At 40.5% G+C, this 21,423-nt stretch overlaps 1 protein-coding gene across 1 annotated transcript; it reads right to left on the bottom strand.

Annotated features, from left to right (window-relative positions):
• Positions 1–1,505: 1,505 nt before the first annotated feature.
• LOC137100339 (NACHT, LRR and PYD domains-containing protein 3) lies at positions 1,506–6,089 on the bottom strand. The gene is made up of 4 exons (XM_067478114.1): positions 5,966–6,089; positions 5,109–5,187; positions 4,694–4,922; positions 1,506–4,455 (listed from the first exon to the last, which is right to left on the bottom strand). Exons 3-4 carry the CDS (start codon positions 4,728–4,730, stop codon positions 4,106–4,108), a joined length of 387 nt encoding a protein of 128 aa, XP_067334215.1. The 5' UTR covers positions 4,731–4,922; positions 5,109–5,187; positions 5,966–6,089; the 3' UTR covers positions 1,506–4,105.
• Positions 6,090–21,423: the final 15,334 nt, after the last annotated feature.

Genomic DNA, 21,423 nt, shown 5'->3' with positions numbered 1-21,423 from the left:
AGTAGGAGCTAGAAGACTGTGGTTAGTGGCAAGGAACTTGACTGGAAATGGACCAGAACATTTACTGGGAAGTCCACTGCTGAGTGGGAACAAGTGAGGGGGCGGAGACAGAGAGTTCAGGTGAGCAGGAGATCTAGAGGACAAAGGAGATGACAGGGACATCTATTGGCTGGAGAGTGAAGGACAGGAGACAAAGAGACAGACTGAGGACAGAATTGTGTCTCTTGCTCCATGTGTCCTCCTCCACTGGAGCTCAACCTCATCAGTAGCAGATGGTGAAATAAACAGAATTTCTGTCAAAATAGTCTGAGAGTGGTTTTATTACAGAGAATCAAGAATAAAAAAGTACAAAGAAGGAAAAAGGACTGAGTTCTACAGCACTACTCTCATGAGAGGGTTCAGCAAGATGAACAAAGAACCACCTGTTACATGGACATGTATCTGTCTTATGTCTCTGTCCCTTTCTAGCTGAACTATACACCACCATCTCTTATTTTGCTACATGGTCAGAGTCACATATCTGTCTCTCCAGAAGGAGACAGCTGGTCTGATATAGTGGGACACTGAGCAAGTGTAAAGTGGTTTAAAGCAAATACACATATCAGTCAGATGATCAGACCTGTCGCTTCATCTCTAGGATTAATAGATTCATTGACACTAAACTTTATTAAATTACATTCAGCTCATATTGTGGTGGCAAAGTCTCCTGTAAAGTCCACACCCTCCTTCTCAGACAGCTCCCATCATCCTCACTGTCCTGTCTTTGCACAGCAATTCCTACCTGCTGAGACATCCCCTGTTATCACCTGTCCATTAAGCTCTCAGCAGGTCCTCAGTCTCTCATCAGTAACCAGGAGCAGTTGTGCTGCAATCAACAGGTGACATCTTGTGGCCAAAAAAAAAAACATTCATTTGCATTCAAAGAGGGAACTGATTAGATTTTGGTGCTCAATGTTCAGAAGCCAAAGTCACTGTAACTTCATGTCTTTCTCATTTAAGCCAATGCAGTGTCTCAGGAACATTTGGAGGGAATTTCATTTCATCGTGCACAAACACATACTCCACGTGAAATCTTGAAAAAACTAATTAGAATTTGCATCTGGACAGACATAAAGAGACAATGCTATTTGCCTGGTTGGCAGCAGGATACAATGATGTAATTTTAGTTTTTCTTCGTACAGAATTTTTGTTTTGCCCTGGTTGCTGAGCTCAGAGAGGGAAGTGAAACACTGAAGACCAGTTTGTCTTCCCATCCTCGTCGCCAAAACCTAATAGAAATTTTCCCAATTCCTTAGTCAAGTGTTACTAGATCTTGGAAGAATTTTAAACAGAAGACAGAGACTCAGCGTGATGAACCATCTCAGTTTAATAAATGCCGGCATTGAGAAGAACACATGGATGTTGGTGTCTTCTGGCTTGTATCTCTCAAACTCTTTCTATTTATACTCAAACCCAAGAAGTTACCACCCTCACAAAACATGACTGAAGAAACCAGGTGCACACAATTGACAGTCATCATTCTTGTTCTTTATTAGATTATCTGTTAATGTCAGTTGTGAAGCAATAAAACCTTTTTATTTCACTTTCTTGTAGATCTTGTGACCCCAGGACCCTCTATCTACTACATTCTTTCAAGCCTTATAACAAACAAAGTGCCTATTGTGATCTTAAGCCGTCCTCTAAATATGACACATCCTGTGACTTCTTGTCCTATTTGTGACCTCTTCAATACGCCCATCTTGTTTGCCTGTTTGCTAATTATCTAACAATATGACTAAATCTACTCTATTCCCCAGCACCCCCTCCAGTGAGGAGCTGAAGCAGTGGAAGACCACAACCAAAAAAGAAGTAGAAATTATTAAAACTGTTGGACGGAGATAAATTCAATAAAGAGATTATTTTCTTTTTCTTTCATTGGATTATTGATGTATTGAGTAAAGGCAACCACAGATTGACTAAGTTACCTTCATACAATGCTCTGATAAATGTGTAATAACTAATAAACTAAAGATCCTATACTTTCACTGAAGAAAGATTATATACATAATATGCATATGTCTTGCAATAGTCAATGTAACAGTGTCTTAATGTGGGTGCAGGCCATTTCTACTGTGGTTTGTCATGTGGTGGTGTCATACATAACTGTCCAAGATGGCAGAAGAAACATTTCAATTTTCTTACAAAATTTCCTAATAATTTTGATCCTATTAATTCACTAACACTGTATTTTCCAAGTTCAGTTGAGAGCAGCATCCACAGCAACAACACATCATTTGCTGAACAAAGTTAAAAGTGAAAATAAAATGCATATTGCTACAATTGTTATCAATGTTAACAGTTTTATGACAAAAATATATAAACACATTGTATACTCCAGTTTCCTTTTTTATCTGATTTAATTAAAGCGATCAGTTGCCTCCAACTCCCCTGTGACAAGAAAAGCAGTTCATATAATGGAAAGATGTTTTTAAAAATTAATAAAACAATTCAAGCACTATTTTAAATTTCTAATAAAAAAATAGTTTTTTAGAAAATCAGGAAACGTTCTTTGTTGAGTTTGTCAGTCGTCTCTCAGCTCAGTGACTTTTTATCACTGTGGTGGACTTTTGGTGGAGGAATCAGACCTGATGATAAGTATAAGTACCTATGACATCTTCATGAATTCAAATGAAGTAGTAGAACATTTCCTGAAGAAAATGCTTGTGATGGCTGAAGCCAAGATGCTGTTGCTTACAGCCATCGTCACTGTGAGACTGAAAACACTGAAAAATGTAAAAGTAAAACCAGATGCAAGAAAAATATTTCCCCAAATGCAGATCCATAAATGGCCAGTTGGTGGTGTGGTGGCTACCATCTTGTATGTGAAGCAGTACATCATGATGTAGTGGTGAACCAAGTGTCATTACTCTGACATTTACAGTTTCTGAGACACAAAGATGAACTCTGCTCCACACTAACCACACAAGTCGAGTGTCCACATCAGAGTTTTCATTATTCTCCTACTTCTACCGGAGGCAGGATCACAGTCTGTGCATCCTGTCCATTCAATTAAATTCAATTCAACTTTATTTATATAGCGCCAATTCACAACAAAGTCATCTCAGGGCACTTTACAGAATAAAATCAAGATTATAAAGATGTATAAAGAGAACCCAACAATTCCCCCTGGAGCAAGCCATAGGCAACAGTGGAGAGAAAAAAACTCCCTTTAACGGAAGAAACCTCCAGCAGAACCAGGCTCAGGGTGGACGACCATCTGCCTTGACCGGTTGGGGTGAGTGGAAAGGGGAGAGAGAAAAAGAACAGAGCAACAAAAAGCAACAACAAAACATCGGGCAGATTGGTAGGACCAGTAGCTGCACGCTGGAAGACACACAGCTTCAAAGCCAGAGACACCTGCAGAAAGGGACAGAGAGAGGGGGACAGAGAAGGACAAAGACAACTACGGGAGAGAACACACAGAGTTAATGACATACGGTGGTGACAATTGCGGGCTGAGAGGAGAGATGGTCAAGAGGCGGAATGGAGCTCAGTGCATCGGGGGTGGGTCCCCCAGCAGTCTAAGCCTATGGCAGCATAACTATAACTAACTATATGCTTTATTAAAGAGGAAGGTTTTGAGCTCAGACTTAAAAGTGATGTCTTGATGTGGGAGATGATTCTGCTGGCCTGCTCCTCATCTCTGAATCTCTTCCTGAAGTACTCCTCCTTCTGTGAGTCAGTGAACCCTCTGACCTCTGTCACCATGTCTACACACTCAGGAGGGATCTGATTGGCTGCTGCAGGTCGAGTGGTTATCCAGAGGCGAACAGAGGGAAGCAGGTTCCCCCTGATGAGGTTTGTCAACAGCACATCTACTGAGGTGGACTCTGTTACATCAGTCAGGATCTCATTGTTGTGGAAGTCCAGAGGAAGTCGACACTCATCCAGACCGTCAAAGATGAACACAACCTGGAAATCTTCAAACCTGCTGATTCCTGCTTCTTTGGTTTCAGGAAAGAACTGATGAACAAGTTTCACCAAACTTAACTTTTTCTCTTTCAGCACATTCAGCTCTCTGAAAGTCAATGGAAATGTGAACTGTATGTCCTGGTTGGCTTTGTCTTCAGCCCAGTCCAGAGGGAAACGTCTGCGTTAAGACTGTTTTCCCAATGCCAGCCACTCCCTTTGTCATCACTGTTCTGATTGGTTCATCTCTTCCAGGTGAGGCTTTAAAGATGTCTTCTTGTGTGATTGTTGTTTCTGGTCTGTCTGGTTTCCTGGATGCTGTTTCAATCTGTCTGACCTCATGTTCATCATTGACCTCTCCAGTCCCTCCCTCTGTGATGTAGAGCTCTGTGTAGATCTGATTCAGAAGGGTTGGGTTTCCTGCTTTAGCGATGCCCTCAAACACACACTGGAACTTCTTCTTCAGGTTAGACTTGAGTTTACGTCGACACCATGCAGCATCAAATCCTGAATGAAGAAAGAAGAAATGAAACCAGTGAGTGGATCCTTCAGAAAATCAGAGAATCTTATCATTTAAGTGTCTGTAGAGTTTTTCTTCCTCCATCAGTTTTATCATCAGTGGAGGACAAACAGCCTCTGATCTGATACAGATGTGTGCAGCATATTTACAGCAGAGTTTGGAAATGGAAACCTCTCTCCTGCTGTTTCTATTTCCTCTTTCCATCACGTGATCAAAACCTCTTACCGCTCTGCAGACAGTCAGCCAGCTCCTCCTGCTTCATTCTCCTCAGGAAGTTCACTGTGATCTTCACAAATGACTCTCTGCTGCTCCTCCTCTGCTCTTCATCCTCACTGTCCAACACCTCCTCATCCTCCCTCTGACTCTCTGAGCATTCTGGGTAATCTGGTCTCAGGAACCTCTGGATCTCCTTCAGCTGGTTCTTCACAAAAGTGACAATGTTGTCCTCCAGCAGCTGGAACAGAATGAGAAGTGAACATTTCATTTAAACTGGTAGAAGACAACATGTGATTCATCTGTCAGTCTGAAGACCTGCTGGTCTGAACACAGCAGCATGGACTCTGTTAGGACCTGAATGGTTGTTGAACATTCAGTCTGGGTTTTATGTTCATAGTCAAAGTGTGATTGTACATGTACAGACCAAAAATATGGAGTCCAGGTCTGGTTGATGCTGCTGGGCAAACTGATCACTGTGAACCTCTGAGCTCTGGTGCTCAACTCTGGAGAGAAAATAATAGCTTCAAGCAAAATGACAGCTGAGAGGCTAAACCAGTGACAGTAATATATGTTACATTGTTTAACATCAAGTGATCCACCAAGTGTCACTGTAGTTTGTTATATCAAGGAAAAGCTGTTGTACTGCCATCTCACCCAGGCTCTGAGTATCTTCATTACATGAATCAGTACCACAATTAACTACAGTTGCCTCGGAAAATACTAACAACAAAAGATGGATATGAGACAAACGTTCAGAAATGTAGCTTTCATTTGATGGTTTTTACCATCAGTAAAACTAAAACTACTAAAAAATCCAGATGATAGACTATTGATTATAGAACTTAGGAAGAAAACAGCAGAATGAATTCAGAGGTGAAGAGAAACATTTACAGAGAAGTTAAACAAAACTAATGTGGAGGAACTTCATCAGGCAGCATGACAATGATCCAAAACACAGTTTTAACTCGACAAACAACTAAAGATTGAAAAAGTGGAAGTTTTTAGAGTGACTGAGTCAATCAGCAGACCTTAATCCAAGTCAACATGGTTTTTACCTGATGAAGAGGAGACCAGGTGCCACATAGTGTTAGTTTGTTAAATGAATAAGCTTAGTAGACATGTGTGAATGTGAATGTGAAAGTCATGAATGTGCAACAAGTAGATGTTCCTTTGATAGTGTCTCTGCTTTCGGTTTGCCTTGATGGACGGCCAACTGTGATCAATGAGGTTGGATAGACTCAGAGGGACTAATTTCCTTATTTCCTATATTTCATTTCTTACCTTCTATCGGCAGGCTGTCCACCTTTAAAGTTGTTTAAAGTTGATATTGCGATCAACAGACCAGTCACTCTTCATAGAGACCCAGCTGTGTTCAGCAGAGTCTGGTCTCTGCTTCTTCATCCTTATCCAAACAAAGAAGTAGCAAAGCAAATGAAAAGTAGTTTGAAGCTGAAAGCAGATGAATTGTGAGCAGACTGTCAGCAGCTGAAATGTTAGAAGCAGATAGAAAGTCAGTAAGAAGACAGTGGATGAGGAACGTTCTCCTGTTCATCAACATGGAATCTGATGAAAGATGCTGTCTCATCTTAGTTGGTTAGTGGACTAATCAGTGGTTGGCTCTTTGTTAACTAAGACAGTTAGTAGTTCATGATTAGTTCTTCTAAGCTGTTATTGAGGAGCTGAGTGGCAGATGTGACAGTGAGTGGGAATAATGATGGTGGACTGATTTGACATGGACAAGAGTCATGGACAGTTAGAGATCCTCATCTCACCTCTGGTCTTTGGTCTGACTCTCATGTCCCCCACACAGAGTGGTTTTAGAGGGAGGGACTCCCTCCTCTCTGTCCTCACACTGATTCATAGCAGAGTCCACACCTGCTGGAGAGCTGAGCTCAGTCTTTACAGCAACAACACTGACAATGTTCCCTTGAAGCTGCTCAGCTGCTGAATTCACATCCAGTCACAGAGACTTTGGAGCTTCAGCTGGAAACACAGAGAGAAGACGCTGCTGTTGTTTGTGCAGTAGTAGAGTAACACAAATACACAGACATTACAGGACAACATCCAACACAGAGACAGAAAGGAGGAAAGTTTAAACCTATATCAGTGTATCCTCTCTAAATTAACCATAGTGATGAGAGAGGGTAGAAACTGTGTTTGTATCTGTTGGATCTGCTTCATGGATTCTAAAGACATAGACAGAAGACACTGAACTCTGTATAGAGGGGCTTGAGCTGTCAGACAGGATGGACTGGACTTTGTTTAGTAGCTGGTTTGTATGAAGCTCAGACAGGCTGTTGATGATTTTACTTCTGACTTTAACGTCCTGTTTGAGACCACAGCACTATGATGAGCCCCAATAACAACCAGGAGACTTCACATGGACGACAAATCCAGACATTTGACAGGCTGCTGCACAGAGAACCAGACAGACAGAAAAACAAGTTAACAGTCTTACCCAGAGTCAAACACGACAAGGAAAACCAGAATCCAGACTGAGGTCAGTGAGACAACAAACAAAGTAATAAATCGTGATGGGGGACAAAGGTGGAACTGACGTCCTAAAGTCCTGTTTTCCCAATGAAATAAACAGAATTTCTTTCAAAATTGTCTTTGAGTGGTTTTATTACAGAGAATCAAGAATAAAAAAGTACAAAGAAGGAAAAAGGACTGAGTTCTACAGCACTACTCTCATGAGAGGGTTCAGCAAGATGAACAAAGAACCATCGGTTACATGGACATGTATCTGTTTGATGTCTCTGTCCCTTTCTAGCTCAACTATACACCACCATCCTTTTTTTTGCTACATGGTCAGAGTCACATATCTGTCCCTCCATGGTCAGACATATATCTGTCTCTCCAGAAGGACACAAAACTTTTAACACACTATTAATAGAAAATTAATCATTTTTACAACACTCCTCCCTATTATAGAAAACATAAAGTTAAGAGTTAACAATAATATATATTATATATATCTATATTTTCAAAATAACAGTTGCCCCTAAATTGCTGCAACTGTGGCTCAGCTGGTAGAAAGACTTGTCCACTAATATCAGCATCATAAAATGTATGAATCTGTATTTTTGTTGAGCGACAGGCAGAAATACTACAGTGTTCTAGAGAAGCATAAATACTGATCGCAGGTCAGGATAAAACCAGAGAATGAGATGATCAGCAGAAAAAAATGTTGATTAAATGTGTATCTGACACATTAACATAACATCTGTGGTCAGACTTTACTGCTGATATTTAAGATCATTTATCCAAATACTGAAGGGTCTGATTCACAAATATGTTTTTCATGTGAGTTGAATAATGAATAAGATCCAGACAGGAGGTTTATTTTTTATTTGTTTATTACATAAATTATATGGAGCCCACACTGTGACAGTGACAATTTGCACAGGAACAGAAAATTCATTTTGCTGATTATTTGCTGATTTTCCATTGTTACAGAATCGGTAAATAGCAGACGGTCTCTTACACGATGAACCAACAGGTGCAGATAAACCTGTGTTTGCTGGTTATTCATAGTAAAATGATTTAGTTCATAGTCAAATTTTACACGTTTTGAAAATTTTTGCCATATGGTCAAAATAGTAATGTCCCGTATTTTATATTGTATATGATGTTTTTAGGAGCTGATCACATTGAGGCGTAACTGTGACACTGTTTCAGTTTACTAGATAGTTTATTGATAATGTTTTAAATTATTTATTTATAGTTTTTTTATGGTGCTGATTTTTAGAGGCTATAAGACCACAACCAAGCAGCTTAATGTTCCTGTGACTATAGTTGCACATATTATTCAGATGTTTATTGTCCATGGACCTGTACCCAACCTGCCTGGACATGGCTGCAAGAGGAAAACTGATGACAAATTGAAGAAATGAATAATACGAATGGTAACCAAAGAGCCCAGAACAAATTCCAAAGAAATTAGAGGTGAACTCCAAGGTCAAGGTACATCAGTGTCGGATCGAACCATCTGTTGCTGTTCGAGCCAAACTGGACTTAAAGGACAATATCACTGATTTTCAACTTGTTTTCTATTAGTCTAGTTTGGGGAGTAAATATGCTTGAAACTCATGATGATGAAGCATTCCTCCGAATGATGTCATCTGGAGGAGTGTTTTCTTTTAGCTAGAAGCAAAGATGTTTTAATATAGGGAAGGCTGACATGAGCATTAATATACATGCACTCCTCAAAATAGAATCATTAAAAGCGAGTTGAAAATCCAAATTGATGAGTCACAAAGCTTCTGGGAGAAAGTCTTTTAGACAGGTGAGACAAAACTGGACCTTTTTGGAAAATTACATCAGCTCTATGTTCACAGACACAAAAATGACTCATACCAAGAAAAGAACACTGTACCTACTGTGACCCAGCTAATGCTAAGCTGTAAGCAGTAACACGGCCTGTAAGGTTAGTTTACCATAATAACTTCGCTTCATTACGCTGTGACGTTTCTGAACAACAGAGTAATAGAGTTCACAGCACAAGGGAACCTGGAAACTGATCAGCAAACTGTGATAAATCAGATGAATCAATGAAACTACTCGTATGTGTTTCATACACTGTCAGAGTCGGGGAGTGTGAGTTGCACTTTTCTGGTGTTATAATGTTCACAGTTAACCTGATCAGAGTTAAACTGAATTTTCTGCAGAAATAATTTCGATTCTCATCCTCTGTATGAAAAGTGTGAGAGTTTGTCACTATTACATCGATTGCTCATCTCCTGTCCTGAATGTCATCTGATGACAGTATATGGTCTGTAGGTGGCGCTCAGCATACACTCAGAGTGTATGTGCACATCATAGTCCCTACAACAACATACTGTACAAGTATTACTGTATTTATACACAAGCAAGGTACTGGAGTAGATGATATATGCAGTATTACTCAAGAGGCATGAGAACAGCAAACTTTTCCCAAACATGAAGTTTCAAGGAACCTGAATATGTTGTAGTTAATTTGACTTTATCAAGCGATCACACAGATAATTACTGTTAAGACATGACACCTGCTTCCAGGTGTGAGACTCAAGACTATGTGCACTTGACTGTTTTTTTTTAAAGCCTCTTCCCATGAGAGAAAAATGAGGCTTATATGTGGTGTTGTATCACTGTATCACTGTGTATGTGTTCAGTTTAAATCATTTGCATAATTTTGATTCTCAAGTAAAAACTGGTTTTACCTGGGAATTACTGGAACCTGCTGGTTCTAACACCAAAACCATGCACCGTAAAACATGACCCTAGACCATGATGAATTAAAAACTAATCCAAGTAATTCACTTAACATTCAACATTATTTACACACAATGTGATACAGTGCACAGAATTTTCACCGGAGCATCTGTGTAGTTCGTCACTGGTGATCTGTGGACCAGTGTTTAAAACTAGGGGAAGAGAGAAGATCTTATTTTAATAAATGTTGAAAATACTTTAAAGCTGGTTGTGGTTGTCATGGCACAAGTGATAATATCTGGTCTTAGACACCTCAAGTGTAACCAGTAAAGAAGCTTCAACATCCAGGATGTATTTTAGGGTTTGATTATCTTACAAGACAGAAGAACATCAACAGAGTTTCAAGTCTCCATCCTGCAGTTCTAAACTTCAGACATCACACATTAGTTTTATATGTTTCTGTTGATGGGCCCTGAGTACAAGTTACCATTACAACTAGGTCAAATACTAAGATAAAGTGTAATAATACATGATTTTCCATCACAATTCCGTCCTTCATGTGGCAGGTCTCAGGTAGGGTGGTGGCAAGAGAGGAGCAGCAAACTGATTATGAGAGAAATGTGAAGCAGGTGTAGGAGGCTGGCTGCTGCTCATTCTGCTGTTACTGTTGACATTTCTCTGCTTGTGGTTTTAGTATTTTGTATTTAAATGTATGTAGTAAAAGTCCACTGGCTGAGTGAGCTGCACAATGTCTTTTCAGATTTATTCCCAAGAACTCACCAACCTGGGAAATGGCTTCATTTACAAAATGGCATTTACAGCATTTAATGTAAACTTCAGGAGACTAAATCTAAAAGTTGGAGGGATGTTAAAAAATTCCAGATGTCATATGTTAAAATCCTAAATCAACCTGCTGTTGGCTAAAAAAAAGGAAAGTTAATTTTACCTGAAGATCCAGTGTGACAGAGGAGGAAGAACAACAATAAAGTTCTCATCATGTTTCAGCAGAGATGATGTCAAGTTTAACTTCAGTTTTAAATGAGAGTCAACTCTGAGCTAAAAGCCAACCAGACCCTGTTTCTGTTAACAGGGGGGTTTGGGTTTAGTGGGACAGCTGGTCTGATAAAGTGGGACACTGAGCAAGTGTAAAGTAGTTTAGAGCTGATCAGACCTGTTGCTTCATCTCTAGGATTAATAGATTCATTGACACTACAGGTTGCTGTATATACAAGGTCAAGACGTTTTGCACTTTATTTCTGTACATAGCCTTCAATAAAACTGAAACCTTAGACAGGATAACTTCCTTCATTAAAAATGTAGTTTGTTTTAACTAGGAGGAGACACATCCTCGCACTAATTTAAAGTTCAATCATTTACTGTAACTTTTTACATGACTCCTTGGCCATTTTTCCTACTTTTAATTGTGAAAAAACATTTGCACCAGCGGAATGAATTTCAGTTTATCTATACAAACGCACCTTTCCTCCACTGGCCCATTGAACACGTGACTTGGGCACATTTGGTACAAACCTCACACACTATCTACATCTCTCCTATGGTGGGGAAAAATACTTTGATGGAAGAAAAGTAAACATATCAGTCTTTAGCATCATGAGCACGTTATTTATATTGCTTCTCTTATGTCACCATTCATTTTCGGGTAAGATTATATTTTCCGCATTTTGCTTCTGCGACGCTGTTGTTTCACTTTTACTTTTGCGCTGCTTTATAGACTGCGTGTATTTAATATTATCTTTATGGAGTATGATGATGTGATCAGCGTCAACTTTTCAATCCATTTTCAATTGTATAAACTATTACTTTAGGTTCAAGTTGTTCTACAATGGGTCAGATAGGAGGAGAAATGGAGTAGGAGTTATCCTGAAAGAGGAGTTGGTGAGGAATGTTCTAGAGATTAGAGTATCAGACAGGTTGATGAGTCTGAAGCTGGAAATTGAAGGGGTGATGTTCAATGTTGTGAGTGGTTCTGCCCCACAGGTAGGATGTGAGTTAGAAGAGGAGGAGAAATTCTGGAGTGAGTTAGATGAAGTGATGCAGAGGATCCCCAGAGGTGAGAGAGTGGTTGAAATGGGCTTTCAATGGGCATGTAGTTAAAGGGAACAGAGGTGATGAGACTGTGATGGGCAGGTTTGGTCTTCAGGACAGGAACAAAGAAGGACAGATGGTGGTAGACTTTGCAAAGAGGATGGAGGATGGCTGTAGTGAACACTTTCTTCCAGAAGAGGCAGGAACATAGGGTGACGTACAAGAGCGGAGGTAGAAGCAGGACGAAGTGGTGGAAGTTGTAAAAGGAAGAATCTTGTGTAGTTTTCAGGGAGGAGCTGAGACAGACTCTGGGTGGTTTGGAGGTGCTTCCAGATGACTGGACCACTACAGCTAATTTGATCAGGGAGACAGGTAGGAGGGTACTCGGTGTGTCATCTGGAAAGAGGAAAGCGGACAAGGAGACTTGGTGATGGAACGAAGTTCAGGAGTGTATACAGAGAAAAAGGTTAGCTAAGAAGAAGTGGGACACTGAGAGGACTGAAGAGAGTAGACAGGAGCACAGGGAGATACAGCGTAAGGTGAAGGTAGAGGTGGCAAAGGCCAAACAAAGAGCATATGAGGACTTGTATGTTAGGTTGGACACTAAAGAGGGAGAGGTGGATTTGTACAGGTTGGTGAGACAAAGACATAGAGATGGGAAGGATATGCAGCAGGTTAGTGTGATTAAAGATAAGGATGGAAATGTATTGACAGGTACCAGGAGTGTGATGGGAAGATGGAAGGAGAACTTTGAAGAGTTGATGAATGAGGAAAATGAAAGGGAACAAAGAGAAGAAGTGATGACTGGTGTGGAGCAGGAAGTAGCAAAGATTAGTAAGAGTGAAGTGAGGAGGACATTGAAGAGGATGAAGAGTGGAAAGGCAGTTGGTCCTGATGACAAACCTGTGGAGGTATGGAAGTGTCTAGGAGAGGTGGCAGTAGAGTTTCTGACTAGTTTGTTTAACAAGATCTTGGAGAGTGAGAGGATGCTGAGGACTGGAGGAGAAGTGTACTGGTACCAATTTTTAAGAACAAGGGAGATGTGCAGAGCTGTGGCAGCTACAGAGGAATAAAGCTGATGAGCCAAACAATGAAGTTGTGGGAAAGAGTAGTGGAAGCTCAGCTAAGGGCAGAGGTGAACATTTGTGAGCAGCAATATGGTTTCAAGTCTAGAAAGAGTCCAACAGATGCAGTATTTGCTTTGATGATGCTGATGGAGAAGTACAGAAAGGGTCATAGGGAGTTGCATTGTGTCTTCGTAGATTTAGAGAAAGCGTATGACAGGGTGCCGAGAGAGGAGCTGTGGTTTTGTACGAGGACGTCTGGAGCGGCAGAGAAGTATGTTAGAGTGGTGCAGGACATGTATGAGAGCTGTAAGACAGTGGTGAGGTGCTGTAGGTGTGACAGAGGAGTTCAAGGTGGAGGTGGGTCTGCATCAAGGATCAGCTCTGAGCCCCTTCTTGTTTGCTCTGGTGATGGACAGGCTGACAGATGAGGTTAGACAGGAATCTCCATGGACTATGGTGTTTGCAGATGACATTTTGATTTGTAGTGAGAGCAGGGAGCAGTTGGAGGAAAATCTAGAGAGGTGGAGGTCTGCTCTGGAAAACAGAGGAATGAAGCTTAGCCACAGCAAGACAGAATACATGTGTGTGAATGAGAGGGACCCAGGTGGAACAGTGAGGTTACAGGGAGCAGAGGTGAAGAAAGTGCAGGACTTTAAGTACTTAGGGTCAACGGTTCAGAGCAACGGAGAGTGTGGAAAAGAGGTGAAGAGACGAGTGCAGGCAGGTTGGAACAGGTGGAGAAAAGTGTCAGGTGTGTTGTGTGATAAAAGAGCATCAGCGAGAATGAAAGGAAACATGTTCAAGATGGTGGTGAGACCAGAGATGTAGTTCGGCTTAGTGGCACTAAAGAAAAGACAGGAGGCAGAGCTGGAGGTAGCAGAGCTTAATATGTTGAGGTTCTCTTTGGGAGTGACGAGGATGGACAGGATCAGGAATGAGGACATCAGAGGGACAGATCATGTTAGATGTGTGGGAGATAAAGTCACAGAGGCCAGATTGAGGTGGTTTGGACACGTTCAGAGGAGAAACTGTGAATATATCGGTAGAAGGATGCTGAGGTTGGAGCTGCGAGGCAGGAGGTCTAGAGGAAGACCAAAGAGGAGATTTATGGATGTAGTGAGAAGAGGACATGAAGGTCGTTGGTGTGAGAGAAGAGGATGGAGGCAGATCACTACAAAAGTGCCCTGAGATGACTTTGTTGTGAATTGGCGCTATATAAATAAAGTTGAATTGAATTGAATTGAATTGAATAGATGATTCACTGTGGTGACTCCTGAAAGGGAACAACTGAAAGGAAAAGAAGAAGAAGAAAATCATAGCAATGAATGAAAAAAGGACAAAGACCTGTATTACATATGGTTCAAGTATGTCGAGTTTAGGAACCTTAACGTGTTTTATTCATGGTTAAAAGAAACTATTGATGACTGTTGGAGATGGGATGTCACCGTTTTTCTACAAACAGGATGTAATAAATCTGATCACAGATAGTGAACATAAAGACTTTTATTTTAAGATAAATGTACAAGTTTAGTCCAGATATGTTCAACAAACTACGACAAATTAAGTACAAAAAAAATAAAAATTCTAAAAAGAATTTAAAAGTAAGAACAAAGATCAGTGTTACTATAGAGAATTGTAGCAGATTGTTGATGTATTATAAATACAGGATATTAGCAAACAAAAAAACAGGCTAGACTGAAAAACTCTTAATCAAAATGCAGAGGTTGTACATGTAGTGGGAGGAGGATCAGATGTCACTAAAATTGCTTTGAAGTGTGTCCAACAAAATTTGAGGAAGCTATTGGAATAAAAATGTGTAACACCTTATCAGTACATGTCGCATGTTTTTATCCAAACCTAAAGTCATCTGTATGTAATGTGTAGCCTCAAATGATTATGAAATTGGTTTGAAATATTTAGTAAACAACAACAAGAAAAGGTGGAATGAGGAAAAACTGTCATTTCCCTGTGAGCAATCTGCTGGAACAAAGCTTTTTAAATAACTACACTTTAAAACACGGATCGTGATCACAAACATTTTTAAAGTCCATCAAACTGCAGCTGAGAATCTTTTACACACTGAAATTATCACTTACCAAAGATTCACACGGAGAAAAGATCTGCGCCACAACACGGACAAAGAAAAAGTAAAAACTACAACTGGAAACGGGACGTAAGCAGGAAGCTTGTTCGGAGCAAGAACAGGATAAGCGGATCATTGTCCGCATGTTGATGTGGCACAGTTTTTACGCCAGATCCCTTCCCAATTTCTTGGACCAGGACCTGCATAGCAGGGGAGGGGAATGGGCTGTTGGGGTTCAGTGTCTTGTCCAGAGACACTTGGACATATCGAAGTGACCGCTTTACCAACTGACCTACTGACTATATAGGATATTAAATATTTAGTGGACTATATCGTCTTTTCGTCTGACAAAACACTTCGACACTAATCGAAAGTGAACTCGGCGCAGTTAATTACAGGGTTTCTGTCCTCAGAGATGTTTTTTTCTGGTTAGGCTGAAAAAGGTTTGAAGTTTCAAGGTTCCAGTCAAAGCACACAGCAACTTTTTAAAGCGTAAATGTATTTCAGATTGTAATGTAGTAAATGTAGGTTTTGTACAGTATTTTACAGTAAAATATGAATAATAAAAGCTGACATGAAATATGAATTTATCTTATTAGTAAAGTTCAGGCCCAGTGTCACTGACGTGTTCTAACTTCAAACTTTATGTTGATAAATCACTGCCCAGATAAAGTAGAATAGTTCTTTTTTACCATGACTTGTTCTTTTAAACATCACTGCAGTAAAGAAATTAAGTCCTTTTACCACGTATGTAGACCATTTACCCTCACACAAGAACTTTACTTATTTGTACGCTGTGACAGTTTTACCTGTGTATAAATACACGATCTGAGTATTTCATCCATAACTATGAAGCAGTAAACGCTGTTTTCCCGGAAGCTCGGACGAGCTGTTGTTTTCCTCCGACATCTTTATGTGTCGGAGCTCCGCTGCTTCGTTTCCTTCTCCTGCTCCATCAGTCAGTTTGTCTGTTAAACACAACATGTCACTTTGAATGAGTTTCATTTTAAGTTTATTCCCCGTTCGGACGTTTATCTTGTCTTTTATTTGGTGTTTTCATGTGTAAAACTAATGTGTAAGCAGATAAACTAAAGTCAAACTAACATGTTCCTGTGCTTCACTCCCGGAGCGGTGGAGGGTTTCGGCGGTGTGGACGCTGTCAGAGATGGAGACTCTGCGGCTGTAAGTTAACGAGCGACTGACGGTGGCGGTGGAGGACATCCTGGGGGTGTTCGGGAAAACTCTGGTCCGGTACCGGGAGCAGCGACAGCTGGACAGCCTGAGGTCCATGTAGGGCAAGTGGAACCGGGCAGCAGGTCGGTTTGTGTCCCATAGCATCAGATTTGCTGCTTTTTGAAAAACCATTCACCTGCACGTACTGTGGCCGGGCCTTCGTGGAGAAGGGCAACCTGACGGTTCACCTGAGGACGCAGACCGGCGAGAGGCCGTACTGGTGCTTCACATGTGCCCGGTGCTTCAGCCAGCTGTCCTGCTTCTAATCACCCCTGTCGGAGGAGACCCCTCATCTCCACTCGCGTCAATCCCACCTGACCACCTAAAACATGACGGGGATTCTGTAGCTCTGCAAATGAAGCAGGCAACATGTGGTGGACGTTTCCACAGGTCCACTCTTGAGGACAGAGGCTGAGTCTAATTTTACTGCTGCAGGTGTCTGGTCTGTGTGTCAGCATGTTTAACACCTGAGTGGATCTGATTGGACCTCGGTGTGTGAGGTGTCAGGTGGGTTTAAGGTGAGAGGAGCATGAAGAAGTTCACAGCTCAGCTTTGTTCTGACAGAAGAAGAAAGATTAGTTCACGTGATTTTTCTGCTGTTGATATGAAACAGATCAGAATAATGATCTTTGTCTTTTATTCTCAGTGCAACAGTTGGAAACAGGACTTTAATTACTACTAATTATACTACTAATTACTACTAATTATTTTTATATCTTTGAAGCATAAACCATTATTTTAATTACTATGACTTTACATACATTCTCAGGACATATATTATATTTTTTTATCAACTGGGCTGTTTGTTAATTTATTTAAATTATTGATGATCTTTGTAATCTTTGTGTTTTCTCCCTCTTCTGTTGGAAGGTGGGAGATAGAAACAGATTACTGGGCTTTACTGGGTTTCTGAAACATGGATGATCTGTTCTGGACTGGAGCAGTTGGGATTAAGCGTCTTGCTCGAGGACACCACAGTGTTGGTGATGGGGGAGGATGAGGGGTCTTTTTCTCTTGCCCCACTCATCCTGCTGGGGCTGGTGACTGAAGCAGGGACCTTCCAATCACCAGCTCACTTCTCTCACTCTAATATGTCACTGATATAAGCAGATTTCAGACACAGATTCCTGAAGCAGTCTCTTGGTTTGGACGCCCTCTAGTGGCTGAATCGTGATGGTAACTCTGATATCTGGGCAGTTTTTGGGCTCAGTGTTGATGAAACTCACTATTAACAGGCTGAATGACAGAGGTCAGATACAGTTGTTGTACTGGTTGAGGCCTAATGTTTAGACTGTTACTGTTCACATTAACTAATGAAACAGACCCTGGGACTAAATTAAAATGTAACAATTGTTAAAAGCAAAAACCTCAGGTCTTAAAATTAACGTAGTAACCGTGACGTGTTTGGCTTTTCTGAATTTCTATTGGTCCGAATTTTCTGCAGCACAGACGACATTTACATTTAAATGTCGACGAGCTCCAGCTGATGCTTTGCTGCTTTTCCTTTCTTTTTTCCATGTTTAAAACTAGTCAGGCTGCTTTTTCTGCTGTCGATACTTCACCTTGCATCTCCAGGTGAGATCACATTCCAGGTGTTATGTTTTAAAGGCGTTTCTTGGACTTTCAGTGTTGCTTCATCAGTTTGCTGTAAAAAAAAAAGATAATTTAGTAAGACAATGAACATTGTTAGGTCAAAGGTTTACAACCCCCTTGATAAAAAGAAAATTAAATAAATTTTTTACAGATCCAGTTTTGATTATTCTTATCATCAGAAACATATTTCGTTCTCCATTTTCCTTGTTGATCACAATATGCAGCATAGGACCATTTTGTGTCATGCAGCTCTGCTCTTGCCCAGAACCTGTGGACAATGTTAGTGTTGAACTCAGTTCAAACACCTCATTATAAAAACATTAAAACTGACTGAGAGTTTAAATCCACAAGTTTCTGGCAGATTTGCAGTTTTTGATCAGTGACTCTGCTCAGACTCCAGCAGCATTTAGTTTCTTCCGTCCTTCCTTTAGTTTCTGAGCCCAGTCACTGTCTGTTAGACTTTTCACTTTGTCAACAGGTTTCCTCACATCACTTTCAGCTTTGTCTCTGAGGAAAAGACAGCAGCAGGAAAAAGTGGTTGGAAAGCTGCTCTCTGAATCCATCCCTGGGACTAATGATCATATTCAGCTTTTTCCTTCGTCTGTTCTTCACTTTCTAAAGAGCAGAGAAGAGGCAGCTGCTCCTTCATGCTGAGATCAAGTTCAAGAAAGTTTGACTCTAAATGTTGAAGCTTTCTTCCACCATGTTTGTTCTGTGTGAGGATACAGAGAGCAGCACACACATTCAATCCTCTGAACTGTGACCAGAACTTTAAACCATGTTTCAACCCTGACACATGTTCAATCAAACAATGACTTTTACGTGATTCCACATCTGGAGGCTGTGTCACATCTGTCTCCGTTCTACATTTTAACATCTAGTATTTTCTAACAATGACTAGTGGCAGTGTAATAAAAATAAAAACTGTCTCACGTTACTGACAGCACTGATCCATCCACCCATTCCCACTGACATCCCCTTGATAAAAAGTGTACTGAGTCATTAAACCAATCCAAGACTCCTCATTTATATTCAGCTCAGTGACAAATTCCTGATAATTAACAAGAGATGATCATTTTACTATTTATATTTCAGTTCTTCTTTCTGTTGGGAGTAAAATCTGTTAAATCTGTTACATTTCTTTTCTCCGTGTCACACATCCACCAACTATTGTCACAGTTCACACAACTTTAACCATTTCCAACAAAAGAGAAGCCTCCATTTTCAGGGCTTTGACCCCTATATATTCTGATTCTGAAGAAGTTCTAAAACACTGTACACTGGTCACACACACAGTAACAAACACTCACCTGTTCCTCTTTGCTGGTGATGATCACCAGATGTTCACCTCTGTTCTGTTCTCAGACCAAGTTTTCTTTTTAGTGGATTTAAAGTAACAAATGGTCTGCACTTATATACCACTTTTCTACCTATTGGCACTCAAAGCACTTTACACTGCTTCTTATTCACCCATTCGCACTCACAATCACACACACATTCATACACTGGTGGGGGAGCTGCTCTGCAGCTGGCCAACACTCACCAGGAGCAACTAAGTTGGGGTTCAGTGTCTTGCTCAAGGACACTTCGACATGTGACCGGAGGAGCCAGGGATTGAACCAACAACTGTGAGATTGGTGGACAACCGCTCTACCTTCCTGCGCCACAGTCGCCCCATAACAGCTGGATCCAAATCTATTCCATCCTTCACAACATTCTGACCAAACAAGTGTCACTTTGTTCTCTGATATTTCTGTATTTTTAAATGAACACAGAGGAAAACAGTTTAAAATATGAAGTAAAGGCACATTTTTGTACTATCACATAAAACTAAACTGTCAAAACTTTTGACCTGCGGTTTCTTTACTTCATCGTGTAGATGACTGTTGATAACCAAGAAGTCTGGAGAGAAACAATCAGTAAAACAAAGAAAGACAGAAATATTGCTGCAGGAGGATTTTTAGAGGTTTTTCTCACCTGTAATTTGACCCTGAAGCTCCTTCACCTCATTCTGTGACTGATCCAGTGAATTTGTGTTTGACCGTGGGCTCCACACATCAGCAGAGCAGAGGTGGAGGTGTGTCCCTGTTGAATTGTGCTTTAGAACATAATCACAGTGAAACCATCAGATTCCTCAGATTTACTGCTTTGTTCTTGTTACCACCACTTACTCTCTTCATTCCATCTCTACAACACTTGACCACTCTGTCTTTCTGTCTTGCTCACTGACTAAGGGACAAAAGGCAACTGATTTCTGTTTCTGACTAATCAGTTCATATGGTCCAGTAGTTATATAACTGAATGTCCATACAACTGTAACTGAGAGACACTGTGGCAACATGGCAGCTGGTTGTTACTGATCAGCTTCAGCTTTAATCATGGTGGTTTACCCACAAGCATCGTGGTTCAGGTCTGTGGTTGTGGTGACATCTGTACAAAATGTCCACAGAATTGTCCATTGTTGCTGAGTGTCTTTTGTCTCCGTACAGATGCTGAAAGTGAACAGTCACTTTACACCTCACACTTCTTCCTGTTGTGTGTTTGTTCCACTGTGTGGTGAAACTCTCTTTACCAGAGCTGATGCTTCTACAGATCTAAAAACTGATTCAATGTTAAACGGTGACCAGTAGGACTGATGCCAAAAACTGAACACATTCAGCAACAAAACCCCTGAAATTGAGTTTTCTGTGGAGACTCAGTGTTACTGTACATTTTGGTAACAGAACATCATCCAACTAACTGAAACATGTAGGAACAAAAATACAGAGATGAGTTTTATATTCCAAAATAAGGAATTTGCCTAAAGTATCTTTATGATCTGCAACAACAATGATCCTTTAGTAAACACTCGGATCATATTAGGAAATGTGTCCCAGCTCAAAACACCTTTAATAATAAAGAATTAGAATAATGTAAACAAAATTCAGGCAGAGCAACAAGATGAACAGATGTGCAGTAGATGCTGTGTGGACAGAACAGAGCAACAAAGCAGATTTACACCTGTGTCCAATCACTTACCTTCTTCCTGTGCCTGAATATCAGTGACATCATCTCTGATAAAATCTCTACTCTCGTAGATATCCACCTCTCTTTCCTCCCACTCTCCTCCATCTTCCTCCACCTTTCTGTTGTATCTCACCTTCTTGGAAAAATCTGGTTTGGTGTAAATATCTGAAGACATCTTGAGACGACTGAGACAGACGGACAGTAGCTGAACTTCACTGACTGTTACTGTGCTGCAGTAAAACAGTTAAAGTTATACTGTAGTATAAACTACTTTCTGTGGCAGATAGAAAGTAACATGATCGACTTTACTGATGCTGCTGTCAGGGTTCAACCTTCTGTCTGGTTCAGGAAGTAACAAGAAAGTAAATGTGTTCACACCTTTTTATTCATTTGTCTGGTGGATAAAAAAAGAATAGTTTGTTGTTTCATTTACTCCAGTCAGGAAACTGTGATTTTCTGTTTTTGGATTTATGAAACTATTTAAAGTAGAACAACCTGGCTACAAAACTGAAAACATT

The sequence above is a fragment of the Channa argus genome, chromosome 1, assembly GCF_033026475.1.
Source record: "Channa argus isolate prfri chromosome 1, Channa argus male v1.0, whole genome shotgun sequence".
Lineage (NCBI taxonomy): Eukaryota > Metazoa > Chordata > Actinopteri > Anabantiformes > Channidae > Channa > Channa argus.
The sequence above is the reverse complement of the archived record's forward strand: the minus strand, read 5'-3'. Positions and strand labels throughout refer to the sequence as shown.